The following is a 22,309-nucleotide window of genomic DNA, read 5'->3' as shown; positions in this document are numbered from 1 at the left end:
GTATACTCGGAATGGTGCACAGAGTTTGTAGAGGGTCACATTGGACACTAACCTTTAGGCACTTCATGGGCCTCCACATGGCACCTTCATTAGGCACTGCATTCTATCCTAAAAGTATTTCTTCGAGGGATAAATGTCTCTCTAATAATCAATAATATACCACGTGCCCAGATTCGTAGTCATAAAGGTATAGGATGGGGTCATAATGAGATATTTGCCTCCCTGTCCCCCATGATCACAGTTATCTGTTGTGATTCAGGGACCGAGGAGGATCAAAAAATGCGGAATCCCAAATAGTAACAGAGTGGCTGGAACCTTAACGGATTGCAGACCTAATCCTGACACACAACTAGAAGTAGCCGTGGGACGAGCCTACAATAACCTAGTCGTCTTGACACAGCCAGAGAACTAAATATTCTCACAGATAGAAATATAAGAAAACTAATCTGCCTCGGAGCAGTCCCCAAAGATAGATAGATAGCCCCCACATGTAAAGGCTATGGTGATATATAAAAACACAATACAAAGCTAGAAAAGACAGATTCAGTAAAGGTGAGGCCCCAACTATCTTTATAGGAAAGGATAGGAAGGAGCACTGTCTGCAACCGTAAAAAAACCCTAATAAATACCAACACTTCTGATATTGAAAAATTCTGAGGTCACACAACCTCTCCCCCACTGTATCAGCACTCAAATGTTACTGGGAGCCAAAAACACTAATACAGATGAGAGACTGAATTAATACCAAGCATGACAAACACAATACCTTGCAGAAGCATGGAGCTAAGTATACAGACACTCCCAGCAGGGAATGATCCCATTCCACCAAGAAGTCCACACAGACAAAATAGGAATCAAGCATTAGTATCAAAGCAGAAAAAAACAACAAGAAAGTGAAAAACAAACAGCAGAGGTATAAAGACCAGTTATCTGAGAGCAGTTCTGGTAGTGAGCAGGGCTGGTTACAGAATGTCCTTAACACACAGGAGACCATTGAGCACCGGCAAGTAACAGTAGAAAACTACTCAGTTATATAGTCCCTATCTGACCCTGTTTGCCAGTCCTCTACAGGTGTGTGACTTTCATTCCACAAATCAACTGCACCACCAGCACTGACCACAAGAGGGAGCCCCAATCTGGAAAACATATTCACAACAGTTCTCTCTGTTTTTGAGAATGTGTACGTCACCTATCCCATAATAAATGGCAATTGTGATATTCCTGCTTGGTTTTGAGGAAGCCTTTCAGACCCAAATGGCTCCAGTTTGTGGTTATTAAAGGGGTTGTCCACTACTAGGACAACCCCGGCTGATTCCACATGTTTTCCCTAGGTAAAATAATAAAATCTATACTCCCCTCCAATACTGACACCGCTTCAGCAGGGCCACAGTTTGCGGACCCGAGGTTAACGTGGGGATGTGTTGATATGCAAGCCGTGCATCCAATCAGCTACAGCTTTTGTCTCTCCACCTTCGTATCAATAGATAAGCTAGAAAAGAGAAGCGCTGATAGGGTTTTACCAGATTAAACACACGGTTAGCAAATGGTAAATGCACTCACCGATTGAGGTTGTGAGAGGTCACAACCACCACAGATAGCATGAGATAATGGCAGCTGCTGCGGCCCCACGTGTTTCAGACTTCAAAGTGGAGAGGGAGAAGGGGTTAAACCCGCGCAATCCGCCAGTAATCCAGAAGGAGATGTTGATAAATTAAACAATCTTTTATTCCATGGGTCTACGCGTTTCAAGGTCTAAGACCTCTTCTTCAGGACCAGTAAATCAACCTTTGATTTACTGGTCCTGAAGAAGAGGTCTTAGACCTTGAAACGCGTAGACCCATGGAATAAAAGATTGTTTAATTTATCAACATCTCCTTCTGGATTACTGGCGGATTGCGCGGGTTTAACCCCTTCTCCCTCTCCGCCTTCGTATCAAGTGAATGAATCAACAGGAAGTGAGCACTGTGGCTTCCACTCACTTCCTGTTGATTGCTCGTTTGGTCCGAAGGCAGGGAGACAAAATCCGGTACGGATTGGAAGTGAGGCTCACATGGGATTGTGTTGTCATGCGAGACTGCATTTAATCAGCACTGCCGGCTTCTGTCTCCCCACCTTCGGACCAAATGAGCAATCAACAGGAAGTGAGCGGCAGCCACAGAGCTCACGTCCTGTTGATTAACTCAGTTGGTCCGAAGGCAGGGAGACAAAAGCCGGCGCTGATTAGACGTGGGTCTCTCGTGATGGCACAACTCCACGTGAGCCCCAGCACTGCGAACCCCACTTCTAATCAGTTCTGTCTCCCCGCAAGCGGACCAAATAAGTTAATCAACAGGAAGTGAGCGCTATAGCTGTCGTTTACTTCATGTTGATTGCTCGTTTGGTCCAAAGACGTGGAGACAGAAGACAGTGCTAATTGGACGCAGACCTCATGTGACATCACAACGGCACGTAAGCTCCGGGAATGCGAACTGCGGCACCGCTGGAACGGGACCGGTATTTGAGGTGAGTATAGGCTTTATTATTTCACCTGGGGGAACGTGGAATCAGAAGGGGTTGTCCTAGTAGTGGACAACTCCTTACGGCCTAGAACTGCTCAAAAAGCTTTGTGCTGTCCTGATCCGACATCTAGTTTAGTTCTTTGACACCTGGACCAGGGACATCTTCATTTTTGTGCCGAACATCTTTGCACCAGCAACATGGGGCACCTCTCACACTTACTAGGTCCCGAATGTAATGGCATGCATCATGTCATAACTTGATGACATCTCCAGGCTTAGTGAGCACAATATATGCCCAATATATTGGGCAAGGCATGCCAGGCTCAGAAGTGAAGTCTGCCCTTGTCTGGCTTCTTAGCCACGAAGGACCAGAGTGGTAAGTAGCAGAAATCTTATGTGACATTAAAAATGGTGTGAAAAGTTTGGGTCCAACCACCATATCTCGTGGTCATCAGACAGAAGCCCTTGAACCGTCTCCTACTAAACAGCAATTGTGGTTCTTATTTTGATTTACCGACCTGGCATGACGTCACATGTACATCACACCGCAATGATGACGTCGTGCCAGGCTGGTTAATCAAAAGAGATGTCGGGGGAACCTTTTTTTAATAGGTGGAAAGTTCCTGTTGTAAGCAAACGAGGGTCGGGAATTGGCCCAAGGGTAATGAAGAAACCTCAGAGAGGATGACAAAACCTAGTTACTGTAATGAGGGCCAATTTTGGCCCCTTTCTTCTGTGCACCACCGGTGCTACGTTCCCGAGATCTGATGCCTCACGCATCTTCTTTCCTACTAAACTATATACAATGGGCTCCTTCATGTAATGAAAGCATTCCTTCAACTTCTCAGTGTTGTATCCTGTAACACAAGTTATAGATTTTACCGAGGTAACGGCTTAGAGAAACTAGGCCATGGAGCTTTCAGGCCGGGCACGCTGGGAACCTATTATATGTACGCCCGAGTCCCGATCGCTATCTGTTCCTGTATAACATGGCTATTTAACACTGACATTAGAACATTCTGTTTCTTGCAATCCCTTCAGAGGGATAGAAGGGGGGTAGGCGAAAAACAACAAAAACATAAAAGTTCTTATTAATCTCGGCTTATCTTATAAAAATATCATCCTGCGGCCCAGTGCTCGGCAGTTGTTCTAATATAGCAAAGTATCTTGTCTCAGGACGCAAGTTATCTGGATGCCTTTCAGATTGTTCAGTTCTTCTCAGTTAAAGGAACATGAAATCTCGAAATGAATAAGAAAGAAGAACAGAAAGCAAACCCTTGCATGGTAGTCCGGCTGCAGGTACTTCACCATCTTGGGACAATCTGCTTTCACACCTTGGTGTTCTCCATGTTCCAGCTTATGTGTTTGAAGAAAGGGGCTTAAGGGGTTGTCTACTAGGGGTTGTCCACTAGGTCAAGCCCTTCTGATTCTTTGCCTGGTTGTCCAGCTGCATGTGCTTCACCATCTTGAACAATCTGCTCCTAAAAAGAAGGGATCTTTCACACCTTGGTGTTCTCCTTGTTTCAGCTGATGTGTTTGAAGAAAGGAGCTTAAAGGGGTTGTCCACTAGGGGTTGTCCACTAGGGGTTGTCCACTAGGTCAAGCCCTTCTGATTCCTTGCCTGGTTGTCCAGCTGGAAGTTCTTCACCATCTTGGAACGATCTGCTTCTAAAAAGAAGGGATCTTTCCCACCTTGGTCTTCTCCTTCTTTCAGCTGTGTTTGAAGAAAGGAGCTTAAAGGGGTTGTCCACTAGAGGTTGTCCACTAGGGGTTGTCCACTAGGTAAAGTCCTTCTGATTTCTTGCCTGGTTGTCTGGCTGCAGGTACCTCACCCTCTTGGAACAATCTGCTTCTAAAAAGTACGGATCTTTCACATCTTGGTGTTCTCCATGTTCCAGCTTATGTGTTTGAAGAAAGGGGCTTAAAGGGGTTGTCCACTATGGGTTGTCCACTAGGTCAAGCCCTTCTGATTCCTTGCCTGGTTGTCCAGCTGCATGCACTTCACCATCTTGGAACAATCTGTTTCTAAAAAGTAGGGATCTTTCACACTTTGGTGTTTTCCATGTTCCAGCTTATGTGTTTGAAGAAAAGGGCTTAAAGGGGTTGTCCACTAGGGGTTGTCCACTAGGTCAAGCCCTTCTGATTCCTTGCCTGGTTGTCCGGCTGCAGGTACCTCACCCTCTTGGATCAATCTGTTTCTAAAAAGTAGGGATCTCTCACACTTTCGTGTTTTCCATGTTCCAGCTGATGTGTTTGAAGAAAAGGGCTTAAAGGGGTTGTCCACTAGGGGTTGTCCACTAGGTCAAGCCCTTCTGATTCCTTGCCTGGTTGTCCGACTGCAGGTATTTCACCCCATTGGAACAATCTGTTTCTAAAAAGTAGAGATCTTTCACACTTTGGTTTTCTCCATATTCCAGCTTGTGTGTTTGAAGAAAAGAGCTAAAGGAGTTGTCCACTAGATCAAGCCCTTCTGATTCCTTGCCTGGTTGACGAGCTGCATGTACTTCACCATCTTGGAACTATAGGCTTCTCCATGTTTCAGCTTATGTATCTGAAGAAAGGGACTCAAAGGGGTTCTCCACTATGGGTTGTCCACTAGGTCAAGACCTTCTGATTCCTTGCCTGCTTGTCCGGCTGCATGTATTACACCCTCTTGGAACAATCTACTTCAAAAAATACGGGATCTTTCACACCTTGGGGTTCTCCATGTTCCAGCTGATGTGTTTGAAGAAAGGACTTTAAAGGGATTGTCCACTAATAGGATAAGCTCTTCTGATTCCACATGTTTCCCTCAGGTAAAATAAAAAAGGCCCGGTGCCGGGGGACACATGACGTTGTGAAGTCACTCGAGCCCCGCATCCAATGAGCGCTGCCTTCGGACCAAACGCGTAATCAACAGGAAGTAGCCGGCAGCCACAGTGCTCACTTCCTGTTGATTAACTCATTTGTCTGAAGGCGAGGAGACAGAAGCCGGCACCGATTGAATGCGGGGCTCATGTGACGTCACACTGTCATGTGAGGTGAGTATAGTCTTTTTTTTTATTTTACCTGGGGGAAACATGTGGAATCAGAAGGGCTTGTCCTAGTAGTGGACAACGCTTTTAACTTAAAGTGACAAAATCATTTTAATTTTTATTTAATAAATCAATAGCACACATGAAAATAAGCAACTTTGTAATATATCTTATCAAAGGAATCTGCTTTTTTTCTCCCACTGGACTGCACTTTCACTTTCACATTGTAGGTAAAATCTGTATTCAGCGAAGATAGATTTTCCCATCATTGAAATAGGAAATGACAGTTGGTCTATTTTAAAATTGCGGAGGGGGGAGGAGCTTGAAACAGAAGCTAACATTCTAAGTTTTCCATAGACCTTTATAAAATGGACAACCCCTTTAACTTAAAGTGAAAAAATGATTTGAATTTTTATTTAATAAATCAATAGCACACATGAAAATAAGCAACTTTGTAATATATTGTATCAGTGGAATCTATTTTTTTTTGCCACTGGACTGCACTTTCCCTTTCACTTTGTAGGTAAAATCTGTTTCCAGTGAAGATACAGTAGATTTTCCCATTACTAAGATAGGAAATGACAGTTGGTCTATTTTAAAATTCTGGAGAGGGAGGAGCTAGAAACTGAAGCTAACATTCTAAGTTTTCCATAGACCTTTATGAAGTGGACAACCCCTTTAACTTAAAGTGAAAAAATCATTTTCATTTTTATTTAATGAATCAATAGCACACATGAAAATAATCAACTTTATAATACATTGTATCAGTGGAATCTATTTCTTTCTCCCACTGGACTGCACTTTCACTTTTACATTGTAGGTAAAATCTGTATTCAGTGAAGATAGATTTTCCCATCATTGAGATAGGAGATGACAGTTGGTCTATTTTAAAATTCTGGAGGGGGAGGAGCTTGAAACTGAAGCTAACATTCTAAGTTTTCCATAGACCTTTATAAAATGGACAACCCCTTTAACTTAAAGTGATAAAATGATTTTAATTTTTATTTAATAAATCAATAGCACACATGAAAATAAGCAACTTTATAATATATTGTATCAGTGGAATCTATTTCTTTCTCCCACTGGACTGCACTTTCACTTTCACATTGTAGGTAAAATCTGTATTCAGTGAAGATAGATTTTCCCATCATTGAGATAGGAAATAATAGTTGGTCTATTTTAAAATTCTGGAGGGGGAGGAGCTTGAAACTGAAGCTAACATTCTAAGCTGTCCATAGACAGTTATCCCCTATCTCAGTAATGGGGAAGTCAATATCCACCGAAGACAGATTTTACCCTCGAATTGAGAATTTTGAGAATGAATGATCAGACCAAAAGAAGAATAAAGCAGATTTCTTATATAAGACATATTACAAAGTTTCTTATTTTCATGTGTACTATTGATTTATTAAAAAAAATAAAAATGAAACGTAATTCTGGTAACACCCTTTAAGGGAAAATATCCTTTAGAAAAAAAATTAAATTTCAAATTAAATTTTATATATTTTGCCTTTGATGTAGCCATCTTAGGTAATTTATGTTACTCATTTTAGTGCATTTTCTTCAGTATTTTCGTCCTCTGTTTTAGTTATGCTCCATTTTAAAGATTATATCTCCACCCATTCATTGTTACACTAAACTACGCAAAGACGATGGATCAAACAGGACCACACACGCAGCGGTTGTGTAGCTTACCGCGCTGGCTTTGTGCCCGTGAAACCTAATATCGGTAATGGTATGTGACAGAGTAACATACGTAAATAACAGGTAGTCATTGGGCGCAGTTGTTTACGAGCGAATTATCATTTTTTTTTCTTTTGTAGGATGAATCACAAATATACAAAGTAGAAACAGGTCAATGTGACGCTTCCGGGCCTCGGCGTAAAATCTGTAACAGGGACCCCACCCACTATGTGCCATTTATAATACTAGTGTCAGACAGATTTATGTGTTACAACAAGTATACACCAAGCCCGATTCAACCATTTATGACATAGCCATATTTGCTCTACTTGTGGCAAGAGAAAAGTTAAAGACATCTCTGTCCCTTTGAAGTCTCCTCATAGTTGAGATATCCTTCAAACATGTAGTAAGAAATTAGCATTATCTTGTAGAAATAAACCTTCAAGACATTTTTCATTTTCAGGATAATTAGCAAGTGACTTTACAGCAACTTGCTACTTATCTTTGTGAAACAGCAGTTACAAAGTTTGCCGATAGTCATAATGAAAGAGTTAAAGCCTTAGATAATGGGGTTGTCACAACTTAGCCTTTCCAAATACTGGATGTTAATGTGATAATTTTGGGGGTCCCACTGATCCCCAAAATTGGTCCTGTAGTGTTTGAATGGAGCGATATCTGTGTATATGGACAACAAAGCCAGTTCTTCATTTAGACCGCTTTGATAAATAAGCCCGATCGTATATTTGTAAGTTGTAGAACAGTGAATACGCCTCAAAAGTCTTGAAACACCTTTACATATGATATGCTCTCTCTCTTCTCTTTCTCTCTCTCTCGCTCTCTCTCTCTCTCTCTCTATATATATATATATATATATTATATATATATATATATATATATATACACAGTTAGGTCCAGAAATATTTGGACAGTGACACAATTTTGGCGAGTTGGGCTCTGCATGCCACCACATTGGATTTGAAATGAAACCTCTACAACAGAATTCAAGTGCAGATTGTAACGTTTAATTTGAAGGTTTGAACAAAAATATCTGATAGAAATTGTAGGAATTGTCACATTTCTTTACAAACACTCCACATTTTAGGAGGTCAAAAGTAATTGGACAAATAAACCAAACCCAAACAAAATATTTTTATTTTCAATATTTTGTTGCGAATCCTTTGGAGGCAATCACTGCCTTAAGTCTGGAACCCATGGACATCACCAAACGCTGGGTTTCCTCCTTCTTAATGCTTTGCCAGGCCTTTACAGCCGCAGCCTTCAGGTCTTGCTTGTTTGTGGGTCTTTCCGTCTTAAGTCTGATTTGAGCAAGTGAAATGCATGCTCAATTGGGTTAAGATCTGGTGATTGACTTGGCCATTGCAGAATGTTCCACTTTTTTGCACTCATGAACTCCTGGGTAGCTTTGGCTGTATGCTTGGGGTCATTGTCCATCTGTACTATGAAGCGCCGTCCGATCAACTTTGCGGCATTTGGCTGAATCTGGGCTGAAAGTATATCCCGGTACACTTCAGAATTCATCCGGCTACTCTTGTCTGCTGTTATGTCATCAATAAACACAAGTGACCCAGTGCCATTGAAAGCCATGCATGCCCATGCCATCACGTTGCCTCCACCATGTTTTACAGAGGATGTGGTGTGCCTTGGATCATGTGCCGTTCCCTTTCTTCTCTAAACTTTTTTCTTCCCATCATTCTGGTACAGGTTGATCTTGGTTTCATCGGTCCATAGAATACTTTTCCAGAACTGAGCTGGCTTCATGAGGTGTTTTTCAGCAAATTTAACTCTGGCCTGTCTATTTTTGGAATTGATGAATGGTTTGCATCTAGATGTGAACCCTTTGTATTTACTTTCATGGAGTCTTCTCTTTACTGTTGACTTAGAGACAGATACACCTACTTCACTGAGAGTGTTCTGGACTTCAGTTGATGTTGTGAACGGGTTCTTCTTCACCAAAGAAAGTATGCGGCGATCATCCACCACTGTTGTCATCCGTGGACGCCCAGGCCTTTTTGAGTTCCCAAGCTCACCAGTCAATTCCTTTTTTCTCAGAATGTACCCGACTGTTGATTTTGCTACTCCAAGCATGTCTGCTATCTCTCTGATGGATTTTTTTCTTTTTTTTCAGCCTCAGGATGTTCTGCTTCACCTCAATTGAGAGTTCCTTAGACCGCATGTTGTCTGGTCACAGCAACAGCTTCCAAATGCAAAACCACACACCTGTAATCAACCCCAGACCTTTTAACTACTTCATTGATTACAGGTTAACGAGGGAGACGCCTTCAGAGTTAATTGCAGCCCTTAGAGTCCCTTGTCCAATTACTTTTGGTCCCTTGAAAAAGAGGAGGCTATGCATTACAGAGCTATGATTCCTAAACCCTTTCTTCGATTTGGATGTGAAAACTCTCATATTGCAGCTGGGAGTGTGCACTTTCAGCCCATATTATATATATAATTGTATTTCTGAACATCTATATATATAATTGCCTTATTCTGTCTGTCTGTCTGTCTGTCTGTCATGCTCCAAAATTGTGTCCTTACGGTGACTCAAAGCTGATTGGCCGCTGGGCTCGCCATGGCCCCGCCCCCCCACACTGATTGGCCGCTCGCCCAGGCTGCGCCCCCACACGGATTGGCCAGCTGCTCGCCCAGGCTCTGCCCCCCCCCACAGATTGGCCTCTCGCCCCGGCACCCTGCAGGCATTGGCAACTCGGCCACGCCACGCCCCGCCCCCCTCACGCAATGCACGCTAGCCCCCGCGCATTCCCCGAACCGACACGGTCACGGAGCCACCACTCACAGGTGAGTACTGTACCCCCGGTAGCCCACATCAGTGTACGCCGCAAACCCAGCCGACACATACCCTCGCATTGCTGGTCCTGGCCGGCGTATGCTGGTGTGGGCTCCCGTGCGAGCGGGGGACGAGATACGCTGGTAACCATGCTAGCATAGTTACCAGCGCATCAAGGTCCTGCAGCGGCGTAACATACACACACGCACAGACATAACAACAGACACACATCAGATCACACTCACTCTCACACACACCTCACACACACATCACATCGCATCCACACACTCACAACATCCTGGGATATCGCTTGCTTCTCTGCGTCAATACTGTGCTGTGAGCTTCCAGGACCTGCCAGAGGATCACATGGCCAGAAGCATGTGGTATCTCCGGATGTTGTGAGTGTGAGCGCGTATGTGTAATATTGTCAGTGTGTGTGTGAGAGTATGCGATCGGGTGTGTGTGAGTGTGTGTGTGTGCGTGAGTGTATGCGATCAGGTGTGTGTGGGTGTGTGTGAGTGTATGCGATCGGATCTGTGAGTGTCGGCAGAGGAGCACGGCGTGCTGGAGGAGGCTGGGAGGAGAGAGGCTGATCCTGGGAAAGGCTGGGAGGGGGAGGGGGGAGGCTGAGAGAAGAGAGGCTGGGCGAGGCTGAGGCTGGGGTCGGCTGGAAGGAGAGAGGCTGATGCTGGGGACAGAAAAGGCTGATGCTGGGAGGAGAGAGGCTGATCCTGGGGAAGGCTGGGAGGGGGAGGGGGGAGGCTGAGAGAAGAGAGGCTGTGGGAGGCTGAGGCTCGGGTAGGCTGGAAGGAGAGAGGCTGATGCTGCGGGCAGAGAGGCTGATGCTGTGGGCAGAGAGGCTGATGCTGGTGCAGCATGGGGGATGGAGCACGATGGGGGGTGCGCAGCATGGGGATGGAGCACGATGGGGGGTGCGCAGCATGGGGGATGGAGCACGATGGGGGGTGCGCAGCATGGGGGATGGAGCACGATGGGGGGTGCGCAGCATGGGGGATGGAGCACGATGGGGAGTGCGCAGCATGGGGGATGGACCACGTTTGGGAGTGCGCAGCATGGGGCATGGAGCACATTTGGGAGTGCGCAGCATGGCGGATGAACCACGTTTGGGAGTGCGCAGCATGGCGGATGGAGTACGTTTGGGAGTGCGCAGCATGGCGGATGGACCACGTTTGGGAGTGCGCAGCATCGCGGATGGAGCACGTTTGGGAGTACGCAGCATGCCGGATGGAGCACGTTTGGGAGTGCGCAGCATGGTGGATGAACCACGTTAGGGAGTGCGCAGCATGGCGGATGGAGTACGTTTGGGAGTGCGCAGCATGGCGGATGGACCACGTTTGGGAGTGCGCAGCATGGCGGATGGACCACGTTTCGGAGTGCGCAGCATGGCGGATGGAGCACGTTTGGGAGTGCGCAGCATAGCGGATGGACCACGTTTGGGAGTGCGCAGCATGGCGGATGGAGCACGTTTGGGAGTACGCAGCATGGCGGATGGAGCATGTTTGGGAGTGCGCAGCATGGCGGATGGAGCATGTTTGGGAGTGCGCAGCATGGCGGATGGAGCACGTTTGGGAGTGCGCAGCATGGCGAATGGAGCACGTTTGGGAGTGCGCAGCATGGCGGATGGAGCACGTTTGGGAGTGCGCAGTATGGCTGATGGAGCACGTTTGGGAGTGCGCAGCATGGCGGATGGAGCACGTTTGGGAGTGCGCAGCATGGCGGATGGAGCACGTTTGGGAGTGCGCAGCATTGCAGATGGAGCACGTTTGGGAGTGCGCAGCATGGGGGATGCAGCACGATGGGGAATGCGCAGCATAGGGGATGGAGCACGATTGGGAATGCGCAGCATGGGAGATGGAGCACGATGGGGAATGCGCAGCATAGGGGATGGAGCACGATGGGGAGTGTGCAGCATGGGGGATGGAGCACGATGGGGGGTGCGCAGCATGGGGGATGGGGCACGATGGGAGGTGCACACCTCCCCCCAACACACACACACACACACGCGCACTGCACAACACACCACACACACACACACTGGGAACCACAGAACCACAAACACCGCCCTACACAGACACCCACACACACAGACAACGCCGCACACACACAACACTCAACACACAAACACCGCGGCATACATAAATATACGCACATACCGCACAACACACACATTGCACAAAACATACCTCCCCCCAAAACACACCACACACACACAAACCGTGCAACACACACACAACGCTACAGACACACAGCGCTCCACAAACAATGCAACACACGCAACACACATACAACACCGCTCTCACCCCCTGCCACACCCAGACAACACCCAGAACATGTATAGCGCCCTACACAAACACTTAGCAACTACACGCAACAACATCTAATATATATAACAAAAATTATACATTAACTACACAATAAATTCTAGAATACCCGATGCTTTAGAATCGGGCAACCTTCTAGTGTTTTATAAACAGCTAAAATAACAAAACTTGTGTCACTGTCCAAATATTTCTGGACCTAACTGTATATATATATATATATACACACTTGCTGTAGTCCCCGGCGTTGCCCGGGGTAGTAACTGTTTCTCTGTCTCTCTTCGAGTTTCTGTGTCTCTGTATCAGTCTCTCTGTCTGTCTCTATCTCTGTGTCTCTCTCTCTATCTCTGTGTCTGTCTCTGTCTGTGGCTCTCTGTCTGTCAGTACTTTCACCGTCTGTCTCGTTCCAGGTCTGTCTCGTTCCAGGTCTGTCTCGTTCCAGGTCTGTCTCGTTCCCCGTCTGTCTCGTTCCCCATCTGTCACTTTCCCCGTCTGTCACTTTCCCCGTCTGTCACTTTCCCCGTCTGTCACTTTCCCCGTCTGTCACTTTCCCCGTCTGTTCACTTTTCCCCGTCTGTCACTTTTCCCCGTCTGTTCACTTTTCCCCGTCTGTCTCTTTTCTCCGTCTGTCTCTTTTCTCCGTCTGTTTCTGTTCCAGGTCTGTCTCTTTCCCCGTCTGTCACTTTCCCCGTCTGTCACTTTCCCCGTCTGTCTCTGTCTCTTTCCCTGTCTTTTTACTTGTCTGTCTCTTTCCCTGTCTAGTTACTTGTCTCTGTCTCTTTCCTTGTCTCTTTCCTTGTCTCTGTCTATTTCCCTGTTTCTTTCCCTGTCTGTCTGCCTCTGTCTGTCTCTCTCTCTCTGTCTCTTTTCCTGTCTGTCTCTTTCTGTCTTTCTCTGTCTATCTCCCCACCGACATCTTATTACCTCACACATAAGCTTCTTATACTAACAATTTATTTTGTTCCTATAACAACCAATCGCAACTGCTATTAATAACCTAATAGCTCTCAGCTCCATTGACTTTAATGGAGGCAGTTTTTTTGAAGAGTAATTGTAAAGCGCAGGGTTAAATTTTCCTGTCCAAACATAGTCTATGACATTCCCTGAGTCCCATGGACTGTCTGTGCAAAATTTCGTGATTGTAAATGCGGCGGTGCGGATTCCTTTAGCGGACATACAAACAAACATACATACACTCAGCTTTATATATTAGATATATATAATTTAGCTGGTGTAAATGCTGCTGTTTTCTGAATCCGGCGTTGTTTTTCTTTTGTACCTGCGCTTCTCATTTCCTGAGATATGACCCTCTATTCCCAGCACATAAATCTAGTCATGTTTTTTCCAACTGGGCGTAACCCGCAATCATTCTTTGTGGGCATTTTCTTGAAGACCACGCCTACTTAGCAAAGAAGACCAAATTTACATACCGTAAAGAAGGGGCCATATCTCAGGAATGGAGTGGAGCAGAAAAAAATGAACAACATCCCCGGAATCAGGAGAACAGAGAAATTTACACTGAGGAAAAAAAATACATATTTTTGCCAAGTGACAAGACCCCTTTAAGTAACATGTTACTTTGTTTTCATGGATCCTTTAAGAAAGATTTGAGTATGAATAGAAGAAAAACTAAGGAGGCTATTTTGCTAATGAGGAAAGACGACATATTTTAGGGTCAGGGATAAAGTTGCAGTTCGCGCTATCAGTAGTAACCTTCAGTTTGGGTATTTCCTGTTTTGTTGTCTATGACTCTGTCCAGGCTCCGACTCAAGTTTCAGATATTTCACTTTTCCAGATGATCCGAACAAAAATTATCTGTTCTCCTTAAAAAGCAAAATAGTTTCAGAGACTGTAAAGCTACAAGCACGTTATAATTTTCTTATTTTTAAAAAATAATGGCTCCTCCTCCCTCCACATGAGAATATCAGCTCCAGAGATGTCCCCATAGATATGAGTACAGGAGCAATAAAAGTAGACTAGTCATAGAGACTTGTCATCCTCATGGGTCCATCATGACTACAGTAGACCATGACATTCGAGTATGGCTTTACACCTATTAGGCTCACGACTCTCTGGACTTTTGGCCTAAGCCCAAAATACGAAGGGTTAATTAAAGGACATAAAAGTCTTCATTTCAACCCTCTGGGGCCATCAAGTCTAGTTTTTTTAAACACCAGAACTATATTATTGACACGACCAGACGAAAAGAGGGGCAATGTCACGGCAGGGGAGAAAGGCTATACCACCAGTATAGGACAACACATAAAAAGGGGGAAGGAATGCCTTATAGCTAGAGAAAGGGGGGAGTAGTGACCCCTGACAGCAACCTACTGCTGGTCCCTTGGGTCCCTCACCACCCTAGATAGGTTCCTCACCTATGCTCCGAGACGGACACTTGACCCTAGGTATCCCTAGTGCTAGGCCCTAAATGGGGAACGGATGGGATAAACTCTTCGTCAACCCCACTAAACGCTAAAGGAAGACACAAGGGGACAATACATGGGAAACACGACTGCGATCACCAGAGCCCTGGTAGATAGCAAAAGACAAACATCTGAGCAGCAACCACAGAAGTCTCAGATGCACCAGAAGATTACCTCTCCAGAGCTCAGTAAAGAGCAAAATATAAACAGCACCCAAATTACCCCAGGGTGAGGTTAATAAAGGAAGTCAGAGGATACCAACTGCTATGAAGGACTGACAGTTTTCCAGGGTCCTAGAGTCCACTGACTTCGGAAACAGAGAAAGGTCAGATAACAACACGTGCCACCAATCTCTGTGATCTTCTAGCACTCGCTGCCACAGGATTGTGAGCCGGCCATGATATCTCCATGACAGGCCGTGACACATCTATCACAGGCATTTGTCATCGTAAAGAAAATCTGTCAGCAGAAAATGACTGTTCAAACCATGCACAGACACTCAGAGAACCCTTGGTATGGCTGAGCAGTTCAGTTGACCCTCCCATGTACTTGTTTTCAATCTGTCTCGGCCTCAACTTTGCCATGATTGAAAAAAGTAGCCAGGGAAAGGCAGAGATAGATGGAAAATAAGAAAAGTGCAACTGAAACTAAACTTTTTGCCACGCCAAGGCTACACCAATCACCTGTGCTTGGTTTGAATAGTCAATTTGTCTTGACAGAGTCCCTTTTAGCACCAATAAAGGTGACATGAGGCACATTTTGGGGTAAACTATCTTGGCCATCTTAACCCCATGTGCTATGATACCAACAGTACCAAGCAAGAGGATAAGGATCCAGATGGTCTTCTCTCACAAAAAGGAGGAAGAGTAGTGCCACAAAAAGTTGCATTACTTTAAATTAGCATTATGAGGTTTTGTCATAGGGGTGGTACTGACAGATCAGGGGTTCCTAAGGTGCCCCTAAGACTAAGGTCCCTATGCTCACCCTCACCCCGGAGGTACCCTTGAAGGTAGGGAAGGTTGGGGATCCGTACCTCCGGGGATAGGGTGAGCGTAGGGGCCCCAGTCTTAGGGCCAGCTTAGGAACCTTGGGTCTATCAGTACCACCCCCGTGACATTATCTTCAGCCTGGGGAACAAATGCTCTGTTGGGGGGGAACACCTGGTGGTACCTCCTCCTGAGCATCAGCTATCTCGGGCTCAGTGGTTCTCAGTTCATGATGAACAATAGATTTTTTTTGTGTGGTGTGAAATGTTCCCTGTTGTGAGCTTTTCCCTACCCTTTTCTTTATTCCTCAGTTCACATATTATCTCTTCTTTGTGTTTAAGTGAAGTGTGTATGAAGTTTCGTTCTCCCTCGTCCATGTCTTTTCTATGGGCTTTTGAACAGGGTTTCCAGCCCACTCCCAGGGTCGGGGGGAGTAAGATCAGGGCTCGGACAGGAGACAGGGCCAAGTTGGGGATCTGGACCTCCCTACCTTAACGGATACCTCCGGGGTGAGGGTGAGATTAGGAACCCCAGTTTTAGGGCCAGCTTAGGAACCCCCTGGTCTGTCAGTACCACCCCCGTGACAGGTTTATACCAAGCAAAACAAAAACAACGGGGTTTTTCCAGAACAATGTTCTCTTTGTAAAAATAATGTTTCTGCAACTATTTGTTCTTTTTGGCGAAACCACCTATACTGACAATCTATTGCAATTGTAATAAAAGGTATAGAAAGATAAGGCACATTTTAGAGAGGATGGAGTATGCCATGTCCTTGTGTATCAAAAACACACCATGGATGATCTAAGCATGCATGTTTATTGGGGATTTACATAACATCACTCTTGGCTTGACCAGACTAGCATTACTATTATTATCATCAAAGATTGTTATTTCAGGTTGTGGATTAGTACGGTCTTGACCAGGTTAAGAATGAGGAAGAATGGGGGATATGGTAGAGGAAACAATGGATGCACAGTCAGGAAGATACAATGGTAGGGTGATAGCGAGATAAGGAGCTGAAAGATGTAGCTGTCATCAATACGTAGATGATATTGAGTTGTTCATGACCATTGATGGAGAAGAAGCAGTGGCCTGACCTAAGAACCGTGTGGCACAATTGACAGACAGAGATGGACATGAGAAAATGATTTAATAGTCGTGATATTAATATAGGCTAAGAGAACATCCAGTTGAGTATAAAAGTTCTGATACAGCTTAGGTAGCAGTGGCCTTACGTTCTTTCATCAGACCAGTTTCTTTCCTACCCACACCATACTAATGGGTGCTCGGTTTGGTTAAGGGTGCATGTGTTCGGAATTCAGAGAGTGGAGTAGATCACTGATGGACCGTCTTGATGATGGTTCATCTGCTGAGAGAACAGTAGGCTCCGGCTTTGAAATTCAACAGATCTCATCCTTATTTCTCCCAAAATCCTATGTCTGAGTCTGATTCCAAAAAGCTCCCATACATATTACATGGTTGGCACATCTTTTTGAAGTTGGCAGGGTCGAATGACCTTACTCAAATATCAGTGGCTAACAAATGACTCTCTCCGGACAGATGACTTTTCAGGAGAATTGGACAGTTGGAATTTCACCACTCATACTTTTCTTTTCTGGGGAGATAAACTGCTACCATTGGTATCCGGCAGTGGCTTTCTCTACTGCGGCTATCAAAAATACATGAATGCTTTGCTGTACCAAGAGCTCGTGTTTGGGAAAGTTGGGAGAGATAGAAGCCTATTGAGCAAACATTTGGCCAACAGTTATCTCATACTTAAGACCATGGACAACTAAAGAAGAAATATCTAAAGAGTGGTCAACAGAATGAAACCAGAGAGTTGGAGCCAATACTTCCAGTTAGCCCTCCGAGCTACTATCCCACATAGCAGATAGGGTTCCCTAACTAATGGATCGGGAGCTCCTCAACTCCTGGAAAGGGCGATCAATACGAGTTACAAGACACATGACATACTCGAGAGATGGAGGAGTTTCATACATTATCAACACTGCCTTTACTATCTTGGACACCCTGAAAAATCTGGCTTTTGATCACAGAGTTGTTGGACCAGCACCGGAATTCGGCATGTCCAACAGATGCAACAGCTCAATCCTATTGTACCCTAATGACATTAGGGTGGTCATATCATCACTAGAACTAGCAGTAAACTCTAGGATAAGAAATTTTATAATGTTAATAGTTTGTTTTCCTTCTAATGTTCAGCTTGTCTCAACACCACCAAAAATCCAAAAGTCCAAAACTGTGTGGTGATGTATAAAATGTGGTGGACCATCACGAAATCTTGTGGAAAAGGTTATGGGTGTGTGGGCACGAACAATATATAAGTACGAAGTCGTGAACGTTGGAAAGATTCTGGGTTGATATTCCAAGGAGCACAGGAGATGTAACCTTGTCTATATGTTTTGGTTGGTGGACTCAAAAATGTACCTTGTCTATATGTTTTGGTTGGTGGGCTCAAAACGTTACCTTGTCTATATGTTTTGGTTGGTAGGCTCAAAACTTTACCTTGTCTTTATGTTTTGGTTGGTGGGCTCAAAAACATACCTTGTCTATATGTTTTGGGTGGTGGGCTCAAACATGTACCTTGTCTATATGTTTTGGTTGGTGGGCTCAAAAATTACCTGGTCTATATGTTTTGGTTGGTGGGCTCAAAAATGTACCTGGTCTATATGTTTTGGTTGGTGGGCTCAAAAAATTACCTTGTCTATATGTTTTGGGTGGTGGGCTCAAAAATTTACCTTGTCTATATGTTTGGTTTGGTTGGTGGGCTCAAAAATTTACCTGGTCTATATGTTTTGGTTGGTGGGCTCAAAAGTTAACTTGTCTATATGTTTTGGTTGGTGGGCTCAAAAAATTACCTTGTCTATATGTTTTAGTTGGTGGACTCAAAAATTTACCTGGTCTATATGTTTTGGTTGGTGGGCTCAAAAGTTTAACTTGTCTATATGTTTTGGTTGGTGGGCTCAAAAAATTACCTTGTCTATATGTTTTAGTTGGTGGACTCAAAAATTTAACGAGCAAAGACTTTTATAAAGTATGAGTATTTGAGAAAAGTAAGATATTGGGCAACTTCAACCTCCTGAGGATTTATGATTTAGCTGAAGTGATCTTACACAAGAGATGGGTAACGTAGGGCTCGAGGACTTGTAAGCACTGGTCTCATGGAATTTCGTGGAATGCGAAATGGTATCGATGGGGTTAATTGTGGAATGTTGTCCCAAAGTTCAGAGAGGCAGCCTCAAAAACCTCACAGGAAACTCTCTAGTTCTTGGTGCTGATCTGGCATTCAGCATCCGAAAGTTAAACTAAGCACTGACAGGACGGTTTAGCTAAACACAGAGCGGACACAAAGCCTTTCCCTTTTCTGGTAGTACTTTAATATGATCTCCAGAGTGGAGGAGACAAGCCTGGTCTTTGATGTTCTCCACACCGTGTGCCTGCTCAGTGATACCTAAGGCTTTACGATAGAGCTGCTGGATTACAAATCACAGAGGAAAATCCACAACCGGTGAGTTTAAAGTATTCTTTTGGGGATGATTTTTTTTCTTTAAAAATAGATGTAAGGACGCAGAAGACATACTGGGGGTGGTGGGGGAGGAGGCGCTGTTATCCAGATCCTACACTGTTTGGTGGAACGGATCATTTTTCTATCTCAATATTCCACCCAGTTAGTTAATTTCGTAAATCGATATCTCTTAATGCCATTAAGGACAAGACCTTAACCTCGAAAATACTTGCAAATGTTGATAAAGTTTTCTAGACTTTTTGGTCACATTGACAAAGTTTGGTAGACTTTTTGGTCACGTTGATAAAGTTTGGTAGACTTTTTGGTCATACGTTGTCAATCATTGTCTTATATTTTTCTCACCGATTCCTTGATATTGGGTATCGTAGCTTTAATATTTATTCTGAGACATTTAGACTTTTTTTGGAAGAGCGCACATCACAGTAAAAGGCCGTGTGCAAATGGAGTTTATTTTTAGGGTGGACCCGCTCTAACAAAAAAAAAAAGAAGGAAAAATGCAACAAAAATTGTCTAAAAAAAAACACTTTAAAGAAAGACTCTTCCTATTCATTTCGATGTTAATCCATTTTGCTCTTCGGATGTAGAAGTATTTTTATGAGCATTTTTTCCACTTCAGGTTTTTGAAAAATGCATGTTGTAAAAAAATTTTAAGCTTATCCTGCTCCATATGAGGTTGCAAAAATACAGACAATTCAGGGGAAAAAAATTCTGTCAAAACCTCTTGAAAATTGCATCAGGGAAAAGGAAAACTTTTCCGAAAACATCCTCCAAAAATGATCATTTTCTGAAGAGTTTTCCACTTCAAAAACACAGTGCCATAGGATCCTGTAAAAAAAAATAAAACCCCACCTAACTTAGGTTTTTCGCAACGCCCATAACTTCATTTTTCCTCACTTCTTAAATCGTGAAGATTGAATTGTAATCTAGGAATGCCAAGGTGTATTATGCTTCTTGGAGATGATGGAAGACTTTAGTTAACCAGTTGTTTCACCTATTCTGCAATGGGATGGAGTTTGTTCTTTGCTTGTGACAGACGTGCTGCTGTGCAGAGCACAGGCTTTTGCCTCTCCTGTGCCTTAAGTCCTCCTTACTTATTAGATTAAGGTTGGCCGAATCTTCCAATAATGATGGATTTGTTTTAGTTTAATGTGTATCGGAACCACCGACAATCGATTGTTGAGGGAGTTAAGGATGGGCAAGACGGCCAAGAAGGCTACTGGCCGAACGATTGGCTGAACCATCGTTCAACTGGCAGCCATCTGATGGCGCACATCTGAAGAACCCAACATCCTTCTCATAATTTGGAATAATCTTTAATTGTATAGCTTCTTGCCCTTGTGTTCTGACCATATTCCTATAAATGATGCTTGTCAAGGCATTAAGGGACAAGCTGTAACCAGAACCTTGCTTGCAGATTACAGTCTCTGCAATCAAGGTTGTACCTGCACAATGAATGTTATTCTATTGAGTATCAAAAATGTGATTCAAAAAGTCTTTTGTCTAAAAATTTTTTTTTATGCTTTTAAGATTTCAGCTCAGAAGCTCCAGCGGCCGCCATGGATGACTTTGAACGTCGCAGAGAGCTCAGGAGACAGAAACGGGAGGAAATGCGCCAGGAAGTCGAAAGGTAATGCCAGAATAAATTTGTGAGCTCCGTGCTCATTTATATTTGAATTGGAGGGTACCCATATCTGGAAGTCACACTTGGCCAAATCCATATCCACACCAAGACACAACCAGCCATGTTGCATTTCCAAAAATGGTCACAAATAATGATTTGCAACGTCTACTTTATGTTGGTCCAAATACAGCACGTCAGGAATGTAGCCCGAGCGAGGAAGTTATTTATATTTGTATATCGATGACATCATTGTTCCCAGTGGACCCGTTTTATTTCTTGACAGGAAACATTTCTGGAAACGAAGCCAAGTATTGGCAAAAATTTCCTAAGGAAGGAACGTTGAAGCTTGAAATGTTGGATTTAATTTTAAATGGTATTATGCATGAAAACCGAGAAGCAACAAGGGTTAAATATATTAGGTTACATGTACCAATGAAGAACATTGTAAAAAGGGGTCTCTTCATAAGCATACATTTATTTAATATAGTCCAGTGAGGTTTTGATTCGTTACATGGTGTCCAGTTTGGGTAGAATATGGGGCTTTCAGTGCAGTAACTTGAAAAAGTCCCTTTGACCAAGTGGAAAATCTGTAAAAAGTCCCTTTGACCCAGTGGAAAATCCATAAAAAGTCCCTTTGACCCAGTAGAAAATCTTGAATAGAGTTCCAAAACCTATCATTCGTTTTTTATAGAAATATATGCTGACCAACCCTCCTGGGACACCCAGAAGGCTCCCACAAAAAAAAGGTAGACCTCTGGGACTTCCGGAAGGGTTGACACATTTCCTATTTTCCACTAAAGCTGCCCAAAACCAGTAGGTCTTGAAATATTTCTTGTGTATAATGTTGTGATGCTTCGTCATTTAATGGAGCCCCAGCATCTAAACGTTCATATATGGGGCATAGAAAAAATGTAGACCTCCAAGACTTCTGGAAGGGTTGACACATTTACTACTCTCTACTAAAGCCACCCAAAACCACCTGTAAAATAGTAGTTCCTGGAATTTTTCTTGTGTGTAACGTCAAGATGCTTTGTCAGCTGCTAGTGCACTAGCATCTAAATGTTCATACATGGGGCATAGAAAATAGGTAGACCTCCAGGACGTCTGGAAGGGTTGACAGTTCTACTATTTTCCATGAAAGCTGCCCCACACAACCTGTAAAGCTGTAGGTCTTGTAATTTTTCTTGTGTATAATGTCGAGATGCTTTGACATCTGCTGAAGCCCCAGTGACGCACCCATGGGGTCTGGGTGGTTACTTGTCACCGGGCCGGTGTAGGGGGTGGGATGTCACAGCAGCTAGGCCCGGTTCCGAGATCCCGATGATGTCAATAAAGATGGAGGGGTTATTTACAGGGGAGTAGAGTTTGTATTCATGACGCCATCCATGG

General features: G+C 44.1%; 1 protein-coding gene across 4 annotated transcripts in view; it reads left to right on the top strand.

Annotated features, from left to right (window-relative positions):
* CALD1 (caldesmon 1) overlaps window positions 1-22,309 on the top strand; it is a 251,862-nt gene that overhangs the window by 115,945 nt on the left and 113,608 nt on the right. For 3 of the 4 annotated variants that reach the window (XM_075344239.1, XM_075344242.1, XM_075344243.1), the window contains exon 3: window positions 20,827-20,926. In XM_075344239.1, coding sequence (XP_075200354.1) covers window positions 20,856-20,926 — 71 coding nt within the window. In that variant the 5' untranslated portion in view covers window positions 20,827-20,855. Of the gene's footprint in view, window positions 1-19,089; window positions 19,282-20,826; window positions 20,927-22,309 lie in introns of those variants that run through there. The other variant, XM_075344240.1, reaches the window with a different exon arrangement.

This window comes from Anomaloglossus baeobatrachus, chromosome 4 (genome assembly GCF_048569485.1).
Source record: "Anomaloglossus baeobatrachus isolate aAnoBae1 chromosome 4, aAnoBae1.hap1, whole genome shotgun sequence".
Classification (NCBI taxonomy): domain Eukaryota; kingdom Metazoa; phylum Chordata; class Amphibia; order Anura; family Aromobatidae; genus Anomaloglossus; species Anomaloglossus baeobatrachus.
Note: the sequence above shows the minus strand (reverse complement) of the source record. Positions and strands in the feature narration are given on the sequence as shown.